The sequence below is a fragment of the Megascapheus bottae genome, chromosome 20 (assembly GCF_031878675.1).
Source record: "Megascapheus bottae isolate mThoBot1 chromosome 20, mThoBot2.hap1, whole genome shotgun sequence".
Taxonomy (NCBI): Eukaryota; Metazoa; Chordata; class Mammalia; order Rodentia; family Geomyidae; genus Megascapheus; species Megascapheus bottae.
Genome location: NC_143528.1, coordinates 10,585,317 through 10,612,300, shown reverse-complemented (window position 1 = coordinate 10,612,300; position 26,984 = coordinate 10,585,317). Strand labels below are relative to the sequence as shown.

Below are 26,984 nucleotides of genomic sequence, written 5' to 3'. Positions count from 1 at the left end.
TTTTTGTTTAAATGGCAAGTTTATTTGCTCAGTACATCAAATAGGATGCAAGCATTGTTGTGACAAATATACAGAAATATGTAGATCAACATAAAACAGTAATTTAGTTTAAATGGAGGGAAATCTCTTTCATGTTATGACAACATACTCCCAAGAAGAATCTCTTCTTTAATTATACATTTCAATAAAATAAGGATAATGGATTAAGTGGAAGTCAGCTTGTCATTTTTGCTTAAAAATAAAACTTCAACTCTATTAATCCATGCCAGTTAAACACTATAACTAAAATTTACAAATAAGCGCAAAAGGAGATTAAGCAGTTAGTTACCTTTTCTGTATGAACAGTCCAGAGGAAAATAGTTACTACAAATACAGCAGGCAAACTGTTAGACTGACCCATCTACAAAGTAGTATACTAATTTCAGTCTCAAATTGTGCTAAATGCTCATCATTAGTATGGCACATTTTGGTCCATGATGTGGTTTAATGCCGAGACAGATCACAATTTGTTACAGAAACACAAAGATTACTGTTGTCTTTTTGTTAAGTTTTAAATACACGCATGTGCACGCACACATACACACATACACGCGCACGCACGCGTGCACATACACATACATACACACATGTGTGCACTCATACACACTCTCACTCACTAAAAAGCCAGGTATACTTCCATATACAAAGAAAGGTTTTCTCAGAAGGAATTTACAGGAAGTAGTCTGGGGTGCGCCTGGTAACATGAGGCTCTCCACGACGAGGTGCTGGGTCAAATTGAAGACTACAAATGGCAAGAGAAAGAAAACCATTAAAGCATTTGACTTTGCAAGCAAACAAGTGTGCAAAAAGCAAGAAATAGTGGCTCCACTTAGTAGTCAATGAAGGTGGTCTGAACTTACTGGTAATATATTATCAGGTGAAAACTGACATACATGCTTCTCTTGTTCTTGATTTTAGAGAAAAAGAGCTCTTTCCCATGATGATGCTAAGTTAGAGGTGTGTTTTTCAGATGTCTTTCTGGTGGTTAACCAAAGATAGGAATCTCATAGACTTTTGTGCCTGGGGTGGCTCTGAACCTTGAGCCTCAGATCTCAGCCTCCTGAGTAGCTAGGATTACAGGAGGGAGCCACTGGCACCTCGGATGTCTTTTGACAAGTTTGTTGCCAAAATGCTGAGGTGTTTGTTGTTATTTTGCCAGTTCTGGGGCTTGAACTCAGGGCCTAGGCACTGTCCTTGGACTTTTTTTGCTCAAGGCTAGTGTTTTGCCACTTGAGCTACAGTGCCACTTCCAGCTTTTTCTGAGTATGTGGTACCAGGATATCGAACCTAGGGCTAAGTGAGCACTCTACCATTAGGTTTATGCTCCCGGCCCTATTTTTTTCATTTAAAAAAACTTTTTTTTTTGAACTCAGGGCAAGGTGCTGTCCCCTGAGCTTGTTTGTTCAAGGCTAACACTCTATCACTTGAGCCACAGCTCTACTTTTGACTATTTAGTGGTTAACTAGTCATAAACTTTCCTGACTTGGCTGGCTTAGAATCCTGACCCTCAGATTTCAGCCTTGTAAGTAGCTAGGTGTGAGCCACCAATACCCAGCAAAAATGCTGACTTCTGACAAAGCCATTTGATTTTCTCCTTAAGTATTTTTTTGAGGGGTGGGGGGGATAGTACTGGGGCTTGACCTCAAGGCCTGAGCACTAACCCTGAGATGCTTTTGCTCAAAGCTAGCACTCTATCACTTGAGCCCCAGCACCATTTTCAGTCTTTTCAGTGTACATGGTTTTGTGTATGCTAGGCAGGAACTATACCACTAGGCCACATTCCCAGCCTCTCCATTCCATTCTTTAACTCATTACTTTGACATACTTTCACCCTCCCAATGCATGATTATCTATCTAGGCTACAAGTCAGCTGGATTGACAAGTGTATGCTACCACACCCCCCCCGCCCCCCGCTTCACCCACCAATATGAAGTCTCCTAATGGTTTTGTCCAGACTTACTAGGAACTGCAATCCTCTTGACATGAGCCTTTCATGTAATTGAGTAAGAGGTGTATGCCTCTGCACCCAGTTATTGGTTATAAGGTATCTTGCAGAGCTGGAATTGTGACTTAGTGGTAGAGTGCTTACCTAGCATGCATGAAGTTCTGGGTGCAATTCTTCAGTGACATATACACAGAAAAAACCAGAAGTATTTCTGTGGCTCAAGAGTGTTAACCCTGAACAAAAGAAGCTCAAGGACAGTGCCCAGGCCCTGAGTTCAAGTCTCAGGATTGGCAAACAAACAAACAAATAAATAAGGTATCTGGAAAATTTTTCTACCTGGTTTCAAACTGAAATCCTCATGACTGTACCCTGCCAAGTGCTAGGGTTACAGGCATGAACCACCAACACTCAGTGTTTGATTTTATCTGTAAGTTTGTTTTTCTAACAACTGTTCTTGGGTGAGAGCAATTTACTGTACAACTAGTGTTTGAATGAAGGTTGTTTTGAGTTCAAGCACTCAGTAATGGTTATATCCACTGCTATTTACAAATTTCCTAGGGCTGATGACAAAGTATCTCAAATGGAATGACTCAAACTAAAGGGATTTTATTCTGAGTTATGGATGGTTCCGAAATAAAGGTTTGGAATGGGCCATTTTGGGAATTGTATGAAAAACTGGTCTCTACTTAGGATGCACTGTTTTATTTTGTTTGAAACAGGGTCTTGCTAGATAATCCAGGCTGTCATCAAACCAGAGATCCTCTTGCCTCTGCCTTGGAAATCCTGAGATTACAGGAATCCATTACTACAGTCAGGCATAAGATCCAGTTCTCTACCTTTGGTTCTAGATACTGTGAAATCTCCAGAGCACAAGGGACTTCTGTGATGTGCCTCTTGAGTTTCTGTGTTGTTGCTACTGTGATTACAGACAGCCTGCTTTTCAGAGACATTTTCCAATGCAAGAATGGGAGCTCTGGCAGGACTACCTGCATGTCTGGAACACAGCTACTAGAAGCTGGGATGGGGAAGGAATTTCTGTATATAACCCAGGGCTAGGGCAGCAGACCCTAGGTGGGGTATCACAGAATGACAGTTCAGATTCTTTTGAATTCTTTCTGTATTAGCCACAAGCTCAAAAATACTTTTTTTTTTTTTTTTTTGGTGGGTCATGGGGCTTGAACTCAGCCTGGGCGCTGTCCCTGAGCTCTTCAGCTCAAGGCTACCACACTACCCTTGAGCCAAGCCCCATTTCCCATTTTCTAGAAGTTAATTGAAGAGTCTCAGGTCCTTTTTGTGGCCCGGCTGGCTTTGAACCTTGATTGTCAGATCTCAGCCTCCTAAGTAGCTAGGATTACAGGCATGAGCCACTGTGCCCGGCTTCAAAAACACTTTTAATCATTATTTAAAAAATAATTTATACTGGAAGTGTAACTCAGAGGTGGAGTACATGAAAGAAAAACTTTTTCTCCTCAAATTGGTTGCTTTTCATGGTAAAAAAAAAGTTTGACACATTCTCCGTTTACTATTCTACAAGCAGAACATTTCTAATTCTAGTTTTAAGGTATACATTTAAACTTTGTTTTTCTAAAAGTGATTACAGTTAAAATTTAAAGTTACTTACAAGGAATATTTTAAAGTGTCATCTAATTCCATGATAGCAGCCTGATTCCCACATCGGTAACAGTAATTGGGTGCACTAAAAATTGTAACTACATTCCGATCATGGCACCAGTTGTATCCCTGCAACATTAAAGAAACAATGAACATCTCAATATAAAATACTGATCCTGACATAAAAGAATTAAGCACAAAACTGTTAATATTCCCTTTTGATATATAGCCATTCATGTTAAGCGGTGTTGATATATATATATATATATATATATATATATATATATATATATTTTTTTTTTTTTTTTTTTTTTTTTTGCCGGTCCTGGGCTTGAGCTCAGGGCCTGAGCACTGTCCTTGGACTTTCCTCAAGGCTAGAGCTCTACCACTTGAGGCTGAGCACCACTTTCGGCTTTTTTTCCCCATGTATGTGGTACCGAGGAATCGAACCTGGGTCTTCATGCATGCTAGGCAAGCCCTTTAACCACTAGGCCAAACTCCCAGCCCATGGTGTTGATATTTTAACTATATAGTTTTTCTTACTTTGTATTAAGATCTTAGCTAGAGTATACATTTTTATTTTCCCCACAAAGAAGATAGATATTTCATTTTTCCTATGTGGCTCAAGGTTGGCCTGGAACTTAATACCAGGATGGTCTTGAATGCAGTGCCAAGATTACAGGTATGTGCCACTACGCCTAGCTTTTAAGTTTTACTTTAAATATATTAAAGTTATTAGGTAAATACAAACCTGAATATTTTTTTTCTTAGGAAACTGGGCAAACGTTCATCAGTAATGTATTTTACTATTTTTAGCTGGTATTAGGGCTTAGATTCTGGGCCTGGGCACAGTCCCTGAGCTTCTTTTGCTCAAGGCTAACATTCTTATCACTTGAGCCACAGAGCCACTGCCAGCTTTGAGTTTGTTGAAGAAAGTCTCACAGACTTACTTGCCTAGACCGGCTTCAAATCTCAATCCTCAGTTTTCAGTCCCGAGCAGCAAGGATTGCAGGTGTGATTCACCAGTTACTAGCTTATTTATTTTTGTTGGCTGTGCAGTTTGAACTCAGGGCCTGGGCATTATCCCTGAGCTTTTCTACTCAAGGTTAGCACTTTACAACTTTGAGCCATAGCTCCATCCTCTGGTGACAGTGGAGGTAAGAGTCTCAGACTTTCCTGCCTGGGCTGGCTTTCAACAGTGATCCTCTGATTGCAGCCTCCTGAGTAGCTAGCATTACAGGTATGAGCCATCAGTGCCTGGCAAATATTTTATTTTGAATATCTTTTACCTTAAAGCTCGGTACTGGTGGCTGATGCCTGTAATCTTAGCTACTCAGGAGGCTGAAATCTAAGGATTGCGGTTCAAAGCCAGCCTGGGTAGGAAAGTTGGAAAGACTCTTATCTCCAAGTAATCACTACGGGGAAAAAAAAGGAAGTGCACTGTGGCTCAAAGTGGTAGAGTGTTAGCCTTGAGCTGAAGAGCTCAGGGACAATGCCCATGCCCAGAGTTCAAGCTCCACAACTGACAAAAAGAGAAAAGAAAAAGAAAAATCTGCAGAGGAGAAACAGATTTCATTACTCCTTGATTAGATGAAATGAGGAGTTATTAATCTGTACGGTATGCCAAAATGCATATTTTCTACTGTCAATCCTCATTCATATGGAAACATGAAATCTCAACTGAGGAGTCTTTCTTATAAAATAAATGGCCTCTACTATTCCAGAGTCTCAACATCATACAAAGAAAGAAAAATCTGAGCCAAGCGATAGTGGCTCACACCTGTAATCTCAGCTACTCAGGAAGCTGAAATCTGAGATCGCAGTTCAAAGCCAGCTTGGGCAGGGCAAAACAAGAATCAAAAGCCTGTGAGACTCTTATCTCCAATTAACCATCACAAAACTGAAAGTGGCCTATAATCCTAGCTACTCAGGAGGCTGAGATCTGAGGATAGCAGTTCAAAGTCAGCACTAAAGACCTGAGACTCTCATCTCCAATTAATCACTAGAAAATGGCAAGTGGGGCTATGGGTCAAGGGGTAGGGTGGTAACCTTGAGCTGAATAGCTCAGGATAGTGCCCAGGCAAGCCCCACAACCCACCAAAAAAAAAGGGGTGGGGGCATTTGTGTGCAACAAATAATGGTCCAGAAAGAAGTAAAATGAAGGGGAAGGAGAGAAGAGAGAAAAAGAAAGCAAATGGCAAATGTAACAAAATACTCGCACTGAAGGATTTGAGTGAAGAACTTTTATTAAGTTTCAATTCCAACTGGGTTTTAATTTTGCCCTGTCTAATTAGAACTTACTTTCCTTATTTGTTAAAATAAAGTTCCTCCTTTCATCTGGTAATGATCAAATGTGTATTAGTCATGAACTGTAACTACAGACATCTTTATCTAAAATAAAGATCATCTTGAACAAAAAGTACCCACCTCCATTACAAGCTGATGAGCACGAGAAACCAGTGTGAGACCGTTGGCATGGTTAAATGTTTCAGAAATGTCTTGTCCAAATGTATAGCCAGCGCCACGTGGTGAAATACCCCATCCACCACGATCATCTGGATCTGACCATAATAGATCACACATTGGGCCCTGCTCAAGAAAATTAAGTACATATTATGAGTTTTAGCTGTCATATTTAACTAATTTAGCTTTCCCATAATGAAGTCTAGCTAGATTTTTTTATTAAAAAAAAAAAAAGTTTACCTCGTGTGGAACTTCTTGTAAACGATCAAGAGCTCTTATATGATCCAGTGTATCTATGGATGGAGAGAGACCACCATGGAGGCAGAAGATCTGGAAATTAAGAGTATGCACTTTATTTTCTGTTTAGTTAGTGAAGTGTTGATGGTTACAAGTATTAGTCTTAAGAGCTCTTATTTTCAAAGTATTCACTGTGATAAATTTGTAACAAAAATCAAAAGGTAAACGCACATACAGCAAACTGTTAATATTTAAATATAGTCTTTCTTTCTTTTTACTTTGTGATACTAGGTATGATCTCTCTCCTCCCTCATTTTCTTTCCTTGTACTGAGAAATCAAACCCAGGTCTTCCTGAATGCTAGGTAAGCACTCTACCACTTGGTCAAACTCTTGGCTCCTCCTCTAGAGATTCTAAATCAGAGAATAATACAAATGTTAGTAAACATTTTTCTTCTCATTCTTTTTCTTATCAGTTGTGGGGCTTGAATACAGGGCCTGGACACTGTCCTTGCATTTCATCCTATGTGACCTTATGTACCTAGGTTTGGGGCTATTGTAATCCTCTGCTAGGAGAGTCCTACATATGTACTAATTACTACAAATGTCCTCTCCTAATGTTTTTAAGAGAAGGCTAAGGCTATGCAAATTTTTAGTCTATGAAAATATTGTTGTACCATTAATGTCACAGTTCTTTATAAATGAGTATAGATTAAGAATATTATATTTTTCTCAAATGATTTTGGCTAGATTTTGTCTTTCTGTGCTTGTCAGGTCTTGCTGGGTTGCTGTTAATACTAGACATATAGCTGAAGAACTGTTTTGTTTGATGAGACAGCATCTTATTGTGTATGTTAGCCTGGACTAGAACTTGGAACCTTCCCACCTCTATCTCCAAAGTGGTAAGATTTGATCTGCAACACCTCATCTAGCTACAGTTGGAATTTTGAAGTTTTCCATCTTTTCCCACGTTCTAGAATACAGGATTTATGATGTTAAACATTTACTGGACCTGGCCTATTATAAATATTCAGACCCAGTTTTTTGGGTACCAACATACCAAACACTTAATATTATGTACATGTTAGGTACTTTAATGTTGTTCAAATATTCTGTATAACTATTTGTTGACTTGATTTCTGAAGTCTCTAGCAACACATTATAAATAACCCAACACCAATGCTCTGTGTACACTAGCTGTTTTGTTTTTTTTTTTGTGGGTCATGGGGCTTGAACTTGGCTTGGGCACTGTCCCTAAGCTCTTCAGCTCAAGGCTACCACCCTACTCCTAGGCCTGGGCACTGTCCCTGAGCTTTTCAGCTCAAGGCTACCATTCTATCCTTGAGCCAAGCCCCACTTCCCATTTTCTAGAGGTTAACTGGAGATAAGAGTCTCAGGTCCTTTTGTGCCCAAGCTAGCTTTGAACGTTGATCCTCAGATCTCAGCCTTCTGAGTAGCTAGGATTACAGGCGTGAGCAACTTCACCTGGCTGTTTTGTTTGCTAAATGGACCATGGTAACAGACTGAACCACTTGGGGATGTAGACAGATGAGGAGAAATAGGCTACCTTTCTAAAGTAATTTGTCTGTTAAATTTAATGCTAGTTAAGACAATATTGCTTTAAAATTTCAAAAACTAGTTAAAATTAAACATTTTAAGGCAAGTGCCGGTAGCTCACACCTGTAATCTTAGCTCCTCAGGTTTTGAGGATTGTGGTCTGCAGTCAGATCAGGCAGGAAAGTCAACCCCAGGAAAAAAAAAAAACAAACCCAAAATCCAAGTTGTGGCTCAAGTGGTGGAGTGCTAGCTTTGAGCAAAAGAAACTCAAAGACTGCACCCAGGGCCCCAAGTTTAAGCCCCAGTACTAGCACACAACATAAAATATTAAAAAAAAAATGTCTTCATATACATTAACAAGTCTAGGTATTATTATTTAGAAATCTTTTTTTGGGGGTGGGGGTCATGGGGCTTGAACTCTGGGCCTGGGTACTATCCCTTGAGCTCCTCTGTTCAAAGCTAGTGCTCTACCATGTTGAGCCACAGTGACACGTCCGGTTTTCTAGTGGTTAACTGAACACAAGATCCTCAGATCTCAGCCTCCTGGGTAGCTAGGATTGCTGGCATGAGCCACTGGTGCCTGGCAAGTATTCTTTTAATTATTGGAGTGTCCAAAACCATGGGAAAGTATAGCTTTCAGGATCATAAAAAGGTGACTATAACCAAGTTATTTATATTCTGACCAGCAGACCAAAGGCCTACTATATCTTCTGACTAATCTGGACTTTCATAACTTAAAAACTGTAACTTTTTTGAACATTTTATATTTGAATTAGTTCCTGTTCGGTGAAACATCTAGATATTAAAACAGCAAATGTGCAGACTTTTTTCTTATACTTTTCAATGTTTTATTGTATATCTGCTATACTTATTATGGGTAGAAACAAAACACTCAATTCTTGGTGAAAACGATAGAGTATCTTGCCTTGCAAATCACTATACATCAAAGTATAGTGGTATGTTGTAAACATTTATTTATATTGTTTAATCTGTAAGAAACAAGTTTAGCATATTCTCTGGACAAAAGATTTACAGAAATATTTGAGAATGGAATTTGTTGTTCAAAACTTACCCAATTTTCTGTTTGGAAATTTTCAGTTTTAAGAAAAGTTCAAAGAGATGCAGGAGGAAAAATCATGTAAACTGAGACCCTAAATTCTTACATTTAACCTCCCCCACAAAGACAAAAATCACACATATACTCACTTGTCCATCTACTAAAGCTGTAAGTGGAAGATAATCAAATAGATCTGTAAAATATTTCCAAACATTGGCATTTCCATACTTCCGTAGACATTCATCATAAAAGCCATAAACTTGAGTAATTTGTCGGCTTTCATGATTTCCTCTCAATATTGTAATGCGCTCAGGATATCGAACCTGCAAGAAATGGAAAAGAAACCCAGACCATAATCTTATTATCTTCACTGGTAATGTTAAAGGAGCATTACTTTGTGATCCACTTCCTTCAATGGCCCTTTGATCCATTACAGTCAGATACTCATTTTTTAAAATAAGACTCTCCTTCAAACCAAATCTTATTAACAGAGCCAGGTGCTGGCTGCTCATGCCTGTAATTCTAGGAAATTAAGACTTGGAAGATTATAGTTCAAAGCTAGCCAGGATAGAAAAATATTCAAGACTCTATTTCTTTTTTTCTTGCCTGTCCTGGGGCTTGAACTCAGAAAATGAGGACTGTGCTTGGGCTTTCTCAAGGCTAGAACTCTACCATTTGAGCCACAGCACCACTTCCAGTCTTTTCTATGTATGTGGTACTGAGGAATCAAACCCAGGTCTTCGTGCATGCTAGGCAAGCACTCTACCACTAGGCCAAATCCCTGGTCCATCAACCAGCCAGCCTGGAAACATGGCTCAAGTGATAGAGGCTTATCTGTGAGTTAACAAACAAGCCTACTGAGAGCATAAGGTCCTAAGTGCACATGCGTGCGTGCACACTTCAAAACTTATAACTCCCATAATTAATAAAAACAGAGTATTTCTAAATCTGAATATAGTTTCAAATGTATTACTAATCATCCCCACAAATGGTGACTGAACCCAGGGCCTCATAAATGCTGGGTAATCATTGTACCACTGTATCATGTCCTATCACTAAATTATTTCCTTTTATAACAAAACAGAACGTAACTGTCAACATACCATACTTTGAATGTTCCAAACATAAAACTCTAAAATCTCAACTCCAAAATCTGAAACTTTTTAAGTGCCACAATGGGAGGCAACAACTGGAAAACTCTATACCATGAAAGTATGTTTCATTCACAAAATTATTAAAAGCATTAAATAAAAATCACTCCAGGTAAGGAGTTTATTAACCAATATGTTTAGTTAGCAATGTGACTGGCAACAAGTATGAAAAAGCATAAGATTCTACAAAGTAACCACAAAGCTACAGTTCAACTTTTTTTTTTGTAGGGGTCATGGGTCATCAACCTGGGCGATGTCCCTGAGCTCTCCAGCTCAAGGTTACCACCCTACCCCTGCAGCTACAGCCTCACTTTTCCTTTTCTAGAGGTTAATTGGAGCTAAGAGTCTCAGGTCCTTTTGTGCCCGAGCTGGCTTTGAAGCTTGATCCTCAGATTTCAGCCTCCTAAGTAGCTAGGATTACAGGCGTGAGCCATCGTGCCCGACTAAACTTGGTTTTTATAAAGGTTACCAGGTTCACCCAAGTATAAAACATGGTCTCTGTTGTTTAGGGACTGGTCTTGTTAAGGAGATACATATAACAAGTTTCATTATAGTAACTGAACGAAGTCAAAGGAATATGGATAAAACGGCTGAAGGCTTCATGGTAAAGAGACTTAGTCTAGGCAGGAGTAAGAAATTTAGAGAAAGAACAGGCACTGGCAGCTCATGCCTGTAATCCTAGTTACTCAGGATGCTGAGACCTGAGTATGATGGTTTGAAACTAGCGTGGCCAGTAAAGTCCCTAAAGCTCTTATCTCCAATTAACCACCAGAAAACTGGAAGTGGCACTGTGGCACTAGGTCTAGGTAGTTAGGTACTCACTTATTCCCAGGGCCAGCACAGACTTCAATATTTGTTTCTGGTGCCAGTCTTCGGGCTTGAACTCAGGGCCTGAGCTCTGCCTTGAGCTTTCTCAAGGTTAGTGCTCTACCACTTGTGCTACAGCACCACTTCCAGCTTTTTCTGTGTGTGTGGTACGGAGGTCTTCATGCATTCTAGGCAAGCACTCTACTGCTAGGCCACACTCCTGGCCCATACTCTTAAACTCAATACCAAAGATAACTAAATCAAATACAATTTCAAGACTTCAGTTATGGACAACTTGAGGATGATACATTTATTAGAAGCAGAGAAGTTTAATGCATGATTTTAAAAAGAAAATACATTTAAAAAGAAGAGAATGTCTTCAATTGTACCTTTAATGCTACAAGAAGAGTCACAGTCTCCACAGAGTAATAACCTCTGTCCACATAATCACCCATGAATAGATAGTTTGTATCTGGTGATTTTCCACCGATTCTAAAGAGTTCCATAAGGTCATGGAATTGGCCATGTACATCTCCACAGACAGTAACAGGACAACGAACTTCTTGCACATTTGATTCTTTTGTTAAAATTTCCTTAGCCTGTTGAAAGAATAAAACCAACAATTAAAAAAATTCTATCACAATTTAAAGGTGATCAAATAAGAAAATTGACTCAACAGAAATCTGAAGGGGAAAAAAAGGAAATCTGAAGACCTGAAGTGTGCCTTATGAAAACATAAAACAGCCCTACCATAATTGGGAAGCATTTTCCAAGTATGCTGTTATATAAATGGCTAATAATAATATGTACAAAGATGTGGCAAAGCCAGGAGCTACTTCAGGAGGATTGCAGTTCAAAGCCAGCGTGGGCAGGAAAGTGCTTCAGACCCAGGTGTCCCCTCCCCCCTTGAGTGTGCCAGTCCTGGGGCTTGAATTCCAGGCTTGTATGTTATCCTTAGCTTTTGTTCAAGGCTAGTGTACTACCACTTAGTACACAGTTCCACTTCTGGCTATTTGGCAGTTCAGTAGAGAAGAGTCTCATAGACTTTCCTGTGTAGGCTGTCTTCAAACCATGATCCTCAGATTTCGGCTTCCAGAGTAGCTAAGATTTCAGGTACCAGCCATTTGTACCCAGCTTAAATCTTATTGTGGGAAGCCTAGGGCCCTGTGGAACTATGACTATGAACATGGGGAATGCTTGATGCCAGTAGAAAACACTGGTTATGATTGCTGTATTTGACCTGGTATAATTCTGTCTAAAGGCAGTAATGAGTGACCACCTGTTATCTACCTTTAGATCCTTTAACTCTGTTCCCTTAAACGAACCCTGGGAAAATATAACCTACCTTATGAAAGCAGGTTTAAACATTTGGTTTAAACCATGTCTGTCCATTTAACTCACTCAGTTTCTTGTCCTACTGAAATGGCATTGGATGGTCTTTCCTTCATCTGTCACTACAGTATGTGCTGGAAGGAACTGGCAATTTATAAGTTTAAAAAAGACCAATAAAAAATTCTGGGGGCTGAGTTTGTCCTTGTGGTACAGTGCTTGCCTAACATGCATGAAGACCCAGGTTTGATTCCTTAGTACCGCAAACACAGAAAAAGCCAGAAGTGATGCTGTGGCTCAAGTGGTGGAGCTCTATCCTTAAGAAAGGCTAAGGACAGGACAGTGCCCAGGCCCTGAGCCCAAGCCCCCAGAACTGGCAAAAAAAAAAAAAAAAAAAAAATCTGAGGGGCCGGGAGTTTGGCCTAGTGGTAGAGTGCTTGCCTAGCATGCACAAAGACCCGGGTTCAATTCCTCGGTACCACATACGTAGCAAAAAGCCAGAAGTGGTGCTGTGGCTCAAGTGGTAGAACCCTAGCCTTGAGAAGAAAATCCAGGGACAGTGCTCAAGCGCTGAGCCCAAACGCAGGACTGGCAAAAAATCTGAATTAGTTTTATATAAACACATACCAATTCAAGAGCTAACTTTCAAATTTTTTCTCCTTCCTTTTTGTGGTAAAGATCAAACCCAGGGTGTACACATACTGATTAAATTTTCTACCCCTCTAACTCTCAACTACTTTATTCTAATTACTTTATAGAGCCGAATTAAAATATACCACTGGGAAGCACCACAGTGCAGAATTTCTGCATCAATACTAGCAAGTTAAATGTAATAACTAACTTCAAGCCGTTAACAGCTAATCTGTCTTGAAATTTTGCTTTATAGAAAAAAAAGAGCTCAGAATTTAGAAGAAAATTAAACTAAGGAAAAGTATATGTACTGCTAAAAGTTTCTGTTAGACTTTGTGTGTGTGTTTGAATTCAGGGACTTGTGTTTGCCAAACAGAGGTTCTGGCATTCTGCCTGTCTTATCTCTCAAGCTCTATTTTCTTTTGTTATTTTTAGAATAAGGCCTTTCCCCTCCTTACTTCCCTCTCAAGGTAGACCAGGGGCCTCAATCTCCCTATTTACAATTTTTTATAGGTGGGATAACAGGTGCTACTTGATGGCACCCAGATATTGGCTGAGATGAAATATCCCAAACTTTTCCCCTAGTATAATCTTTGTGTGTGTGTGTTGGTTGTAGGGCGTGAACTCTGAGCCTGGGCACTGTCCGTGAGCTCTTTCAGCTCAAGGCTACTGCCCTACCCCTTGAGCCGCATCACCACTTCCAGTTTTCCAGTGTTTAACTGGAGCTAAGAGTCTCTTGGCTAGCTTTGAACCTTGATTCTCAGATCTCAGCCTCCTGAGTAGCTAGGCTTTACAGGCATCAGCCATTGTGGCCCAGGACTGGGATGACCTTGAGTGCAATCTTTCTGATCTCCTAACAGTAGTTAGGATTACAGGTATGAGCCACTGGTGCCCAGCATTTGTTAATATGGAAAAGTACAACAAAAAAAAACAAAATTACCCAAAACTGTAACTACAAGAGACATGTAAAATGATAGTAAGAAATAACCAAATGACAAAAATGATACGATCATAAAACTCTTGAAGGCCAGGTGAGCTCACGCCAGTAACCCTAGCTACTCAGGAGGCAGAGATCTGAGGATCAAGATTCAAAGCCAGCCCAAGCACAAAAGGACCTGTGACTCTTATCACCAATTAACCCCAGGAAAACCGCAAGTGGGGCTTAGCTCAAGAGTAGGTCAGTAGCCCTGAGCTGAAGAGCTCAGGGACAACGCCCAGGCAAAGTTCAAGCCCAATACACACAACACACACAAAAAAGAAAAAACTCAAAGATGTTCCACACATAGAAAACCAACACTAATGTAATACAGAGAAAGACATGGCACCTAAAACTCATAACATCTAATCAAGACACAGGCCCTAATGAAAGCTTGTAAAAATGGCAGGAACTAATATTTCTCAATCCTGCCTCTCAATATCAACTCTCCAATTAAACGACATAGATTATCTAGTTGGATCAAAAAGCAAGATCCATCGTTCTGCTGTCTTCAAGAGACGTATCTTACCCCCAAAAACAAACATTTTTTGAAAGTGAGAGGTTGGAAGAAAGTTTATCAAGCTAACGGTCCCCATAAACAGGCTGGAGTTGCCATCCTCATATCAGATAAAATAGACTTCAAACTAAAATTAGTGAGAAAAGACAAAGAAGGTTACTACATACTACTAAAGGGATCTTTCCTTCAGGAGGACATAACCATCCTAAATATCTACACACCTAATCCCGGAGCTCCGAATTTCATCAAGCAAACTTTACTTTCACTGAAACCATACATAGATCGAAACACAGTGATTGTTGGTGACTTTAACACACCACTCTCACCTTTGGACAGATCAACAAGGCAAAACCTCAACAGAGAAACCTTAGAATTGAACAACTATATAGACCAACTAGATCTAACAGACATCTGCAGATTATTCCACTCAGCAACAACACAATATATGTTTTTTTTCAGCAGCACATGGAGCATTCTCCAAAATAGACCACAGTTTAGGCCATAAAACAAACCTGGACAGATTCAGAAACACTGAAATTATTCCCTGCACACTCTCAGACCACAAGGGCATCAAATTGGAACTGAACACCCATCTCCACCAACGAAAACCCTGTAACTCATGGAGATTGAACAACACATTGTTGAATCACCAATGGGTCATCGAAGAGATCAGAACAGAAATCCAACAATTTATGAAATTTAACAAAAAGGAGCATACAAAATACACGGCAAAGGCAGTACTCATAGGAAAATTTATAGCTCTGGGTGCCTATAATAACAAATTGGAAAAATCGCAAACCAACAATTTAATGTGTCACCTTAAGCTCCTGGAAAAAGAGCAACAAACCAACCCTAATCCCACTAGAAGGAAGCAAATTATTAAAATCAAAGCAGAATTAAATGAATTGGAATCCAAAAAAACTATAGAAAGAATCAACAAAACAAGGAGTTGGTTCTTTGAAAGAATTAACAAAATTGATAAACCCTTAGCAAATCTCACCCAAAAAAGAAGGGAGCATACCGAAATAAACAAAATCACAGACGAGAATGGTAATATCACGACAGAAATTACCAAGATCCAGAGTGTCATGAGGGAATACTTCTCAAACCTTTACGCCAACAAATTTGAGAATCTCTTCAAGGGACGAATTCCTAGCCAATATTAACGTACCCACACTGAACCAAGAAGAACTAACCCAACTAAACAGGCCTACGTCAAGCACTGAAATAGAAATGGCAATAAAAGACCTTCCACCTAAGAAAAGCCCAGGGCCAGATGGATTCACAGCTGAATTCTATAAGGTCTTCAAAGCTGAGCTCACACCAATACTCCTCAAGCTCTTCAATGAAATTGAAAATGAAGGTTCTTTACCAAACTCATTCTATGAAGCCAGTATAACCCTCATCCGCAAACCAGACAGAGATTCATCAAAGAAAAAGAACTATAGACCTATTTCTTTGATGAACATCAACGCAAAACTTCTCAACAAGGTACTGGCCAACTGTCTACAACAACTCATCAAAAAAATTATACACTATGATCAAACAGGATTCATCACAGGGAGGCAAAGCTGGTTCAACATACACAAATCAATTAATATAATTCAACACATCAACAGGAGCAAGGACAAAAATCACATGATTGTCTCAATAGTTGCGGAAAAGGCATTTGACAAGATCCAACACCCCTTTATGTTAAAAGCTCTGGAGAAACTAGGAATCTATGGAACATTCCTCAGTATAATAAAGGCTGTGTATGACAAACCCACAGCTAGTATTATACTTAATGGTGAAAATCTAAAGCCATTCCCTCTAAAATCAGGAACGAGACAAGGATGCCCACTCTCTCCACTCCTCTTTAACATAGTATTAGAATTCCTAGCCAGTGCAATAAGGCAAGAAGCAAGCATAAAGGGGATCCAAATAGGGAAAGAGGAAGTAAAACTTTCCCTCTTTGCAGGTGACATGATCCTGTATTTAAAGAATCCTATAGATTCTACTCCCAAGCTCCTTGAGCTGATTCAAAACTTTGGAAGAGTAGCAGGGTATAAAATTAACCCTCAAAAATCATCTGCCTTCCTCTACGCCAACAGTGAGAGGAATGAGGCAAAAATCAGGAAAGCAACTCCTTTTGCAATAGCCTCAAAGAAAATAAAGTACCTAGGAATTAGCTTAACTAAGAATGTAAAGGACCTTTTTGATGAAAACTTTAAAATCCTGAAAAAGGAAATTAAAGCAGAACTGAGGAAATGGAAAAACCTCCCATGCTCTTGGATTGGAAGAATCAACATCGTGAAAATGACAATCTTGCCAAGGGCTATCTACAAATTCAACGCAATACCCATCAATGTCCCAATGTCATTCTTTGAAGAAATAAAAGAGGCAATCCAAAATTTCATACAGAATAATAAAAAACCCCGTATAGCAAAAACACTTCTTAGCAGAAAGAACAGCACAGGAGGAATTTCAATACCAAACTTTAGACTCTATGACAGGACTATAATTCTCAAAACAGCTTGGTACTGGCACAAGAACAGGCCTGAAAACCAATGGAATAGAACTGAAGACCCAGATATTAAACCACAGACCTATGGCCACCTAATCTTTGACAAGGGAGCCAAAAAACAGAATGGAAGAAAGATAGCCTCTTCAACAAGTGGTGCTGGCAGAACTGGTTAAGCACCTGCAGAAAACTAAAGTTGGGATCCTTCTTTGTCACCCTGCACTAGAATTAACTCCAAATGGATCAAAGACCTGGAGGTAAAAGCCGACACACTGAAAACTTTAGAAGAAGGAATAGGAGATACACTAGGCCTCCTTGGCACAGGTTGAAACCTTCTTAATAAGGACCAAGACTCACAACAAATCAGAGAAAGGCTGGATAAGTGGGACTGCATTAAACTGCAGAGCTTTTATATGGCAAAGGACAAAGCTAGTAAATTAATTAGGAAGCCTACAGAATGGGAGAAGATCTTCACCAATCGTACAACGGACAAAGGCCTCATACCTAAAATATATCAACAGCTCAAAAAATTGAATCAATCCAGAACTAATCTCCAAAGTAACAACCATCCCATTAAAAGATGGGCCAAAGACTTAAAGAGAGTCTTCTCTGAAGAAGAAACAAAAATGGCCTTTAGACACATGAAGAAATGCTCAACATCTCTGGTCATAAAAGAAATGCAAATCAAAACAACTCTAAGATTCCACCTCACTCCAGTTAGAATGGCCAGGATCAAGAAAACTAATAACAACAGATGCTGGAGGGGATGTGGCCAGGAGGGATCACTACTACACTGTTGGTGGGAGTGCAAACTCGTTCAGCCACTCTGGAAAGCAGTATGGCAGTTCCTGAAAAGACTAAACATAGAGCTCCCTTATGACCCAGCAATTCCACTACTTGGCATTTACCCAATCATCCAGAAACAAGGACATAAGCCATGTAATGAGTGACTGTTGTTTTTAATGTACTATGTTATCTCTCATCTCTTTTGCCATTCCTTGGTTATCTCATATTGTTACAATATTTTACCTTGTTATCTGATATATTTTATATGTGCTTAATTGGTTATTTGAAATTGGATAGGGAAGGGGGGAAATCAAGATGAGCAGGGGGAGGGTGGGAGGGAAATGGGGACCATGTCATGAGAAAGGGTATCAATGTATGTGAAGTAATGCACCTTCTATCTGGTGAACATAATGTAACCCTTCTATTAATCACAATAAAAATATTGTTAAAAAAAAAGAAAGCAAGGCCCTGAGTACAAGCCCCAATACCACACACACACACACACAGACAGACACACACTACCCATTGTTCTTGGTTGTGAATACATATAAAAGCCACCAACTTGTCAGGAGTGTAGACTAGTGATATAGCGCTTGCCTTCATGCACAAAGCCCTGGGTTCAAAATTCAGGGATTTGGTAAGAATATTTAAAAGCACCCATTCCTAAGCATACATGATTTAAGTTCCTATTCCTCTGTATCTTTGTCAACTAATATTCTTGTCAATTAGTCAAATAGTAATATCGTTTAATTTGCACCTCTGATACATCTTACAGTATGTAGCTTAGCTTGGCTTGGAACTCATTACCTTACCTTCCTCCCTCCCTCCCTCTCTAAGTCATAGCATATCAATTATGCCTAATGGCCATCGTTGCCTTACTGATTTTATAGTATTCCCTTCTCCTAAGCTTCTGTAGAGACCCACATCTGTTTCTAGACTTATCTGTACTGGACATGCACAACCTTCCAGGTTCTTGTAACCATCTTCCTTTTCCTTCTTTTCTTCTCCTCCCCTGCTCCTTTTCCTTTTCTGGTCCTGCGGTTTGGCTTTTTAGATGGGTATACACTCCATCACTTTGAGCCACACTCTTTTAAATTTTTCTGCTATGGTTTTTCATTTTTATCCTGAGCTGACCTCAGATCATGATCTTCCTCCACTTGCCAGGTGGCAGGGATTTGAAGTGTAAGCTACCACATCTGGTATGTGCAGTTTTTCGGAATGTGCTATCTCTGGACTGTATTATTCTCATCACTGATGTCTCGGCCCAGTAACCCAGGGAGGCCAAGGGTTGATAACTGGCACCTGCTTGGTGCTCACTCTGGGCCTAACTGCTGAGCTGTTCCTTTACTTTCAGACACAGAGTATCCCATGCTAATATGTGGCTGACGGTGTAATTTAAACTGCTATCCCTGTTTTACTTTTTATGAGTCTCCTCAAGATTCCTTTTATTCAAAACTAGCTAATTGGGAATTTTAATTTTAGAATTTGTCAAATCCTTTTGGGATATGGATTGAGACTGCACTGATTTTACACAGTAATTTGGGGCAAAATGGTATCTTTTGGGGGGCTAGGAATGTGGTGGCTTAGTGGCAGAGTAATTGCCTAGCATGCATGAAGCCCTGGAGTTCCATTCCTTAGTACCAGTAAACAGAAAAAGCCAGAAGTGGCACTTTGTGGCTCAAGTGATAGAGTGCTAACCTTGAGCAAAAGAAGCTCAGGGACAGTGTCCATGCCCTGAGTTCAAAGCTCCAGGACTGGCAAAGAAAGAAAGAAAGACAGAGAGACAGAGAGAGACAGAGAGAGACAGAGAGAGAGACAGAGACAGAGAGAGACAGAGACAGAGAGAGACAGAGACAGAGAGAGACAGAGAGAGAGAGAGAGACAGAGAGAGAGAGAGAGACAGAGAGAGAGAGAGAGAGAGAGAGAGAGAGAGAGAGAGAGAGAGAGAGAGAGAGAGAGAAAGAAGACATCTTTCTTTGGGGTTAGCAGTTAATGGGATTAAACGCAGATCCTCATACTTGCTAAAAAGACATTGTTGCTGGTTCATTACTCTGTCTGTTAGTGTGGCAATGGTGGCGTGAAGCAAACCTAACCCACCATGAAAAAAGAAATAACACAGTATGTACTCCTTGATAATAAATGACTACTGGCTTGGAATGTGGCTCAGTGGTAGAGTGCTTATTGCCCAGCAAGCATGAAGCACTGGGTTCAATTCCCTAGTACCACATACACAGAGAAGGCCACAGTGGCACTATGACTTAGTGACAGTGTGCTAACCTTGAGCAAAAAGTGTCCAAGGATACTGGGCATGGTGGCTCACACTTATAACCCTAGCTACTCAGGAGGCTGAGGTTTGAGGATCACAGTTCAAAGCCAGCCAGGCACTAAGGGGGCCTAAAGAATGTGAGATTCATCTCCAATTAATCATTAGAAAACAGGATGTGAGGCTGTGGTTCCAGGGGTAAGGTGATAGCCTTGAGCTGAAGAGCTCAGGGACAGTGCCCAGGCCCAGAGTTCAAGCCACAGGACAGGCAAAAATAAATAAATAAAAAAATAAAAAAAATCTGATAACAACTATCATATTATCTTTATCACAGAATTTGGCACTATGGCTCAAAATGGTAAACTGCTAGCCCAGAGCTGAAGAGCTCAGGGACAGCACTGAGGCCCAGGGTTCAAGTCCCATGACCACCAAAAGAAAAAAAACACACACAAAAAATACTCTTGGGCCAGGAGCATGATCTAGTAGTACAGTGTTTGCCCAACATGCACGAAGCCCTGGGTTCAATTCCCAGGTATCACATACACAGAAAAAAGGTGGATGTGGTGCTGTAGCTCAAATGGTAGACCTCTAGCCTTGAGAAAGAAAAGCCCAAGGACAGTGCTCAGACTGTGAATTTTTCTTTTTTGGGGGGGAGGGGGGACAGTGCTGGGGCTTGAACTCAGGGCCTGAGCACTGTTCTTGGACCTTTTTGCTCAAGGCTAGTACTCTACCACTTGAGCCACAGTACCATTTCCAGCCTTTTCTGAGTGTGTGGTGCCGAGGAATCAAATCCAGGGCTTCATGTATGCTAGCTAGGCAAGCACTCAGCACTCTACGACCTGGCTACACTCCTGGCCCAGAAACAGCTAACTTTCTTAATATTCAAAGAATTTACAGAACCAGAGAAAGACAAAATTTTAAAGAGTATACCAAACTCAACAAGAAAATGTATGTTGCACCTGACAAATCTGTTGTCTTTAATTTTACACTGTAAGTAGACTTTATATATTTAACCTTTTAGTAGTTGTACAATTGTCATTAAACAAAGCCATTTATGAAAAAATGAATCTTTTAAAATTGTTTTCTTTTAATGTACTTTAGTATCAATTTCATTTACTGTAGTAAAGTTCTTGCATCTATAATTTGTCATAAAAAAATGTCTATTTAGTGGAGAAGAAACCTCACTCACCAAAGGAGATGGTTGGCTTTTTCACTAGAATGCCATACTTGGTAAGTGACTGCCAGGCAGACAAGTGACTTAAAGGGCTTTGGGTGCCTATAAATAACCTGCCTCTGTAGGAAATATAAAATATCACCCCTCTTGATCTCTGCCCTTTGCTTCTCCTTCCATAGCCTATCCTATTAAGTATTTTCCCCAAAATTACAGAAATAAACCGTAACTGGGAGCACAATACCTGTCGACAGTCTCCTATGAAGTTCCTTCTAATTTGGCAGTTTGGGGCTTGCTTCTTCCAACTTCTAAAAAATGTTTTCGTTTTTAATGCTAGGGATTATTGAACATAGTTAATGCAGTATACCTACAACCCCAGCCCCCTATAAAATTCTTTTTTATTAACATCGAAACTGTGTTGTCAACAATCTAGAAGGGTTTTCTCTGAGAACTCCAGTAGGAGTCTTTTAGCTGGGAGCAATGGCATGCTCCTCAGTTATGGCTACTTAGGAAACCTGGCCCAGCAATAACATGAGGAGACCCTCACCTCAAAAACAAGGGGCTGTGAGTTTGGCCTAGTGGTAGAGTGCTTGCTTAACATGCACGAAGACCCAGGTTCTATTTCTCGGTACTACATACATAAAAGAAACGAGAAGTGGTGCTGTGGCTCAAGTGGTAGGGCTCTAGCCTTGAGAAAGTCCAAAGACAGTGATCAGGCATTGAGCTCAAGCCCCAGGACTGGGAAAAACAAAAAAACAAAAAACCCAAACCAAAGTGAAACATAGTTACCAGCAAGGTTAAGTCTGAATTCTCCCAAGGACTAAAAGGAAAACATGTAATATACAACTTCCTTCCCAGACTAAATAGGATTAACTAAAAAAAATTACACAGAAGACGCTAATAACATTTGGTCATTGATAAAGGGACACCAATTTAAAAAAGATGTCATTATGCAAGTAATTACATCAGGTTTACATTTTACATTTACTTGAAAAACTTATAAGAAAATTAGTTCAAAGCAGTTATACTCAACCACAACAATCACATTTCTCATGTTTTAGCTTATATTTGTAATTGCAGTACCTGTTCTTAGCAAAAACTAAACTCAGAACAGAATTTAGGAAAACTAGTCAGGCATTCTGAGAATGGTTTCTCCTCATGAAAAGATTTCATTCACCAAGTCCTTTAGTTTGTCAAGAGAAGACGGAAGGGGTGGGGCTGAAACTCAGTAGGAGATTACCAGCCTACACTGGGGAGGCAGCTCTGGGTGTATGTAGTCCCAGCATAAAGGAGAGGGTTATTATAAGCTACTAAAACTACTGGATAAGCAAATGTTTTGTAATGTAATTACCTTCACTTTATCTAGATATATGATTGTACATGTAATTTGTTTTTCTGGGGGGGGGGGGAGGTTGGTCATGGGGCTTGAACTCTGGGCTTGGGTGCTCTCCTTGAGCTCTTCACCTCAAGGCTACTGCTCTACCCTTTGAGACACAGTGCCACAGCGCCACTTCTGGCTTCTACTGGTTAACTGTAGATAAGCTAAGTGTCTCCCATTCTTTAGTGCCAGGGCTGGCTTTGTGATCTTCAGATCTCAGCATCTGAGTAGCTAAGATTACAGGTGTGAGCCACCATACCTGGCTTACACATAACTTTTTTTTACACATAATTTTTAAAGTTGAAAAATGGCCTTATTTACACTGTACTTTCTGGTCACTAGTAATCATTTGGTTCAACATTTTTTTACCTGTCAGGACAGCTGGGTCTTAATCTCTTGTTTCACTGAAACCATTCATTCTTGTCATAGTCAAAGAAGTATTTTTTTGACAGGAATCATTGATTGATTCAAGACTGTCTATGCTTTATGACTGGACTACCTAAGCTGACTCTAATCCTTGCTCTAGGGAAATTTAAAGTCTTAGCTGGGCCTTTTGGTGGTTAAAACTTTTTTCTTTTTTCTTTTTTGCTTGAACTCTGGGCCTGGGTGCTGTCCCTGAGCTCTTCAGCTCAAGGCTACCTCCCTACCCCTTGAGCCACAGCACCACTTCCAAACTTTTGTTTTATTACATCGTATTTTTTTTTTTTTTTTTTGCCAGTCCTGGGCTTGAGCTCAGGGCCTGAGCACTGTCCTTGGACTTTCTCAAGGCTAGAGCTCTACCACTTGAGCCTCAGCACCACTTCCGGCTTTTGTCTATGTATGTAGTACCAAGGAATCGAACCTGGGTCTTCATGCATGCTAGGCAAGCACTTTAACCACTAGGCCAAACTCCCGGCCATTACATCGTATTTTTTATTGCATACTTTTAATGTCATTAAACTAAAAGATTTTCCTCAATTAAAAAAATTAGCTGGGTGCGGTGCCGGTGGCTCACTGCTGTAATCCTAGCTACTCAGGAGACTGAGACCTAAGGATCTAGGCTCAAGGCTAGTCCAGGCACAAAAGGATCTTCAATTCACCTCTAGAAAAAGGGAAGTGGGGCTGGGCTCAAGGGTAGGGTGGTAGGAGCCTTGAGCTAATGAGCTCAGGGACAGCGCCCAGGCTGAGTTTAAGCCCCCATGAAACACACACACACACACACACACACACACACACACACACACACACACACTCATTGTACCAGAATCTAATCTTTATCAAGACGATTTAGGGCCTTCAAGAATTCAAAGCATGATATTTCACATTAAGAATGAAGTAATATCCTAAATATTTCTGCTTATTTGAAAGCTTTGAAGCTAGAAACTCATCCAGTAGTTCAAAATCAGATCTACACTGACTTCTATACAAATCACACATTTAAAAAATTTAAACAAAATTCTTTTTATTGTTATGTAGGTGATGTACAGAGGGAGTTGGTTACATACGTAGGTGATGAATTTCTTTTTTTTTGGGGGGGGTGGCATGGTACTTGAACTCTGGCCTGGGCACTGTCCCTGAACTCTTCAGCTCAAGGTTACTGCCCTACTTCTGGGCCTGGGTGTAAAGAATAAAGATCTTCCAGCACACTGTCTAAACTTTCCCACCATCTAAAATACCATCACCAAGGTTACTCAGGTACAGAATCATATTTATCAGCCCAAAGAGAAAATCCCTCTCCAAGACAAGAGTTAAATATAGTTCTAGTCACAAAATGTCCTGAACAGCACCAGACTGATTTTTAGGCACACCATCTTTAAGAACTGCTGTTTCTGCTACTGTTGCAGGAATTAATCACAGAAGCAATGTTTCAGCCCTCCTTGTAAAGAAGTCAAATCTACAACAAGCTTCAAAATCTAGACTGGTAATTTAAGTTAGTGTTAAGAGTTAACTTCTCAGATGACAGGAATTTCTCAGACATGATCTTAATAAGACAGGCACAAAGCACCATTTACACTTTTTCTCAGATACTTACTCCATAGGCAAGACTAAATATTCAAGCATCTTGATCTCTGCAGTTTCCATTTTTTAAAGCAATTTGAATTAGAATAGGAGCCTAATTCCAAAGGAAATACTATAGCTTTATAATGTAACTTTCTATAGAATATCAAAAAACATTCCAAATCATGCTATTAAAAATGTAGTCAAGGGCTGGGAGTTTGGCCTAGGAATTGAACCCAGGTTCAATTCCTCGGTACCACATACATACAAAAATCTGTAAGTGGTGCTGTGGCTCAAGTGGTAGAGCTCTAGCCTTGAGAAAGTCCAAGGAGAGTGTCCAAGCTCCAGGTCTGGCCAAAAAAAAAAAGTGCTTGGAAATACCTCATTTTCCACAATTCTAATACATTTCCATAAGATAATAGAGTGACACATGCAACAATATAAAAATTTACCCTTACAGGGTTGGATCTGTGGTTCAGTTGGTAGAATGACCCTTACAGGGTTGGTTCTGTGGTTCAGTTGGTAGAACGCTAGCTAAATGAGCACGAGTCAGGTACCAAGTCCTTATATCCAATCAAAAAAATCCCCCCAAACAAAAAAACATTTACCCTCCTTTATCACTCACTGAATGATTACTTTAGGACTTTACATGAGCGTGAGCACCTCTGTTATAAACAATCCAGGAGATTGGCAAATATTCCTGTCTCACAGGTAAGAAAATCAGAGTTGTAGACCACACTGGCAGCTATGCTAACAAGCTGTAGAACATGATTTGAATTCAAACAGGCTGTACCTATACCTTGTACAACATGGAAGTAGGGAGCAAGGTTAGACCACAGGAAGATACTATAATAGAAATGATAGAAAACAGCAAAATGAACTACTGCTCAGAAAAGCAGAGAAAGAAATGCTTCTTCATCCCTTGGCAACTCCATGGAAAGGAGCTGAGGACAAAGATAAATGATGGAGCGATCAGGGCAGATATTCAGGGGGGGAAAAAAAAAATGTTGATGCATTGTTTAGATGTATGAAACACACCTAGAAATTGGGTGATGAATTTTTTTAGTAGCTGAACCTGGTAAGACTGTGTGATTATTTCATAGTATTGTAATATTCGTCTATGAGAATATTCTTAATGTTATTAGAAAGTCAGAAGGAAATGCTGATTCAATTACCACTTTGTCATTAACTTCAATTGTTTCTCTGAAAGCTGGAGTAAGGAACTGACTTAGCTAATTTCAAAACTGGACTTTTCATGAGACATGAGCTTGGGAGGAGACATTTAAAGGGTAAATGTTAAAGCTTTTGAAATTTATACATCAGATGACAGTCAAATGAAGTTTACAAAAAAGTTTGCTTCAGAAAGGTAAACATTTTCCTGGCAGTTATACTTACAGATGTAAGTATTATATGACATATAAAGCTCCTAGTCAACGTTCCATTAGTGAAGGCCACAATCCCAGTTATATCACTCATTCATCCTAACAAAGCTGAATATTGCCTAACAAAACCTTTCCTTCTCCAGTGCATTTCTGGGGGAAAACTTGACTTTCAAACATTACAATTGAGGAAATTTTAAATAGAACATGAGTTGAAATAAATTCCCTCGTCTTCTAGACTCCGGTGATCCTTCTTGACATAATTTTTAAGCCAGGCGCTGGTGGCTCATGCCTGTAATCCCAGCTATTCACGAGATCTCAGGATCACAGTTCAAAGCCAGGCCGAGCAGAAAAGTGTGGGATACCCCTTTATCTCCAACAAATCACTTAAAACTCTGAAGTGGAGCTGTGGCTCAAAGTGGGAAAGAAAAACAAAACAAAAAGGAGACAAATTCTAGACTTTAAGATAGCGAGAACAGAGTGATTCCAGTGGTCAACCAAGTGATACTGAAATCAGATTTACACAATCACCATTTCATTGCTCTCTGGAAAACAAACCTCACCTATAGTAAAAAAAAAAAAAAAAAAAAAAAAAAAAGGAAATACTCTCCATTCTGCATGAAAAAAAAAACAAAACAAACTGCACTTATCAGATCAAGCAAAGTTTCCAAGCTGAACGCTCTTGCCGTCTTGTTTCTGAAATCCGATACTCCTTCCAAAAGCCACTCCACGCCAAGTCCAATCACCACTAGCTTCCACGTCACTCAACTTCTACTTAATAAACAAAAAAAAAAAGACCCCAGTCGGCCATCACTCTCACTTTTCTACCAACCGAGGGATCACGCTCTGGAAAGATGAAGTTAACGACTTTCAGGCTCAGAGCAGGCCCGAGTGTCCCGGCCCAGGGGACCCGGGAGAGCGCGGCGGCCGGGGCTGGCTCGCCGCCCGCGTCCGCCCCTGGGCCGGCTCCCCGGGTCACCCGAGCCCGCGGTCCCGCGGGGGCCGCTAGGCCGAAGGCGCAGGGGTGTCTCCGCGGTCCGCCCCGCGCTCCCGCCCTCCCCGCCCCTCACCTTCTCGCACAGCGTCCGCACTTGGTTCTCGTTCAGCTGTTTACACTCGTTCAGCTGCTCGACCCACTGGTCCAGCTCCTTGGTGAACGCCTTGTCGTCCATGGCGTCCCGCTCCCCGGCCCCGCCGCTTCCCGCCCCCC

The 26,984-nt window shown here is 40.3% G+C and overlaps 1 protein-coding gene across 1 annotated transcript; it reads right to left on the bottom strand.

Moving 5' to 3' along the window:
* On the bottom strand, nucleotides 1–26,984 carry Ppp2cb (protein phosphatase 2 catalytic subunit beta). The gene is made up of 7 exons (XM_090353954.1): nucleotides 26,845–26,984; nucleotides 11,255–11,464; nucleotides 9,057–9,230; nucleotides 6,299–6,388; nucleotides 6,023–6,184; nucleotides 3,606–3,724; nucleotides 1–781 (listed from the first exon to the last, which is right to left on the bottom strand). The coding sequence occupies exons 1-7, from the start codon at nucleotides 26,944–26,946 to the stop codon at nucleotides 709–711; spliced, it is 930 nt and encodes a 309-aa protein (XP_090210080.1). The 5' UTR covers nucleotides 26,947–26,984; the 3' UTR covers nucleotides 1–708.

Excerpts from the sequence above, each read along its gene's own strand:
- Ppp2cb (XM_090353954.1), bottom strand. The coding sequence starts at position 26,946 with ATGGACGACAAGGCGTTCACCAAGGAGCTGGACCAGTGGGTCGAGCAG. Across the intron at positions 6,185-6,298 it reads TACAAGAAGTTCCACACGAG|GGCCCAATGTGTGATCTATT; the intron begins GTAAACTTTTTT and ends TTTCTTGAGCAG. Across the intron at positions 782-3,605 it reads GACACTTTAAAATATTCCTT|TCTTCAATTTGACCCAGCAC; the intron begins GTAAGTAACTTT and ends TGCCATTTGTAG.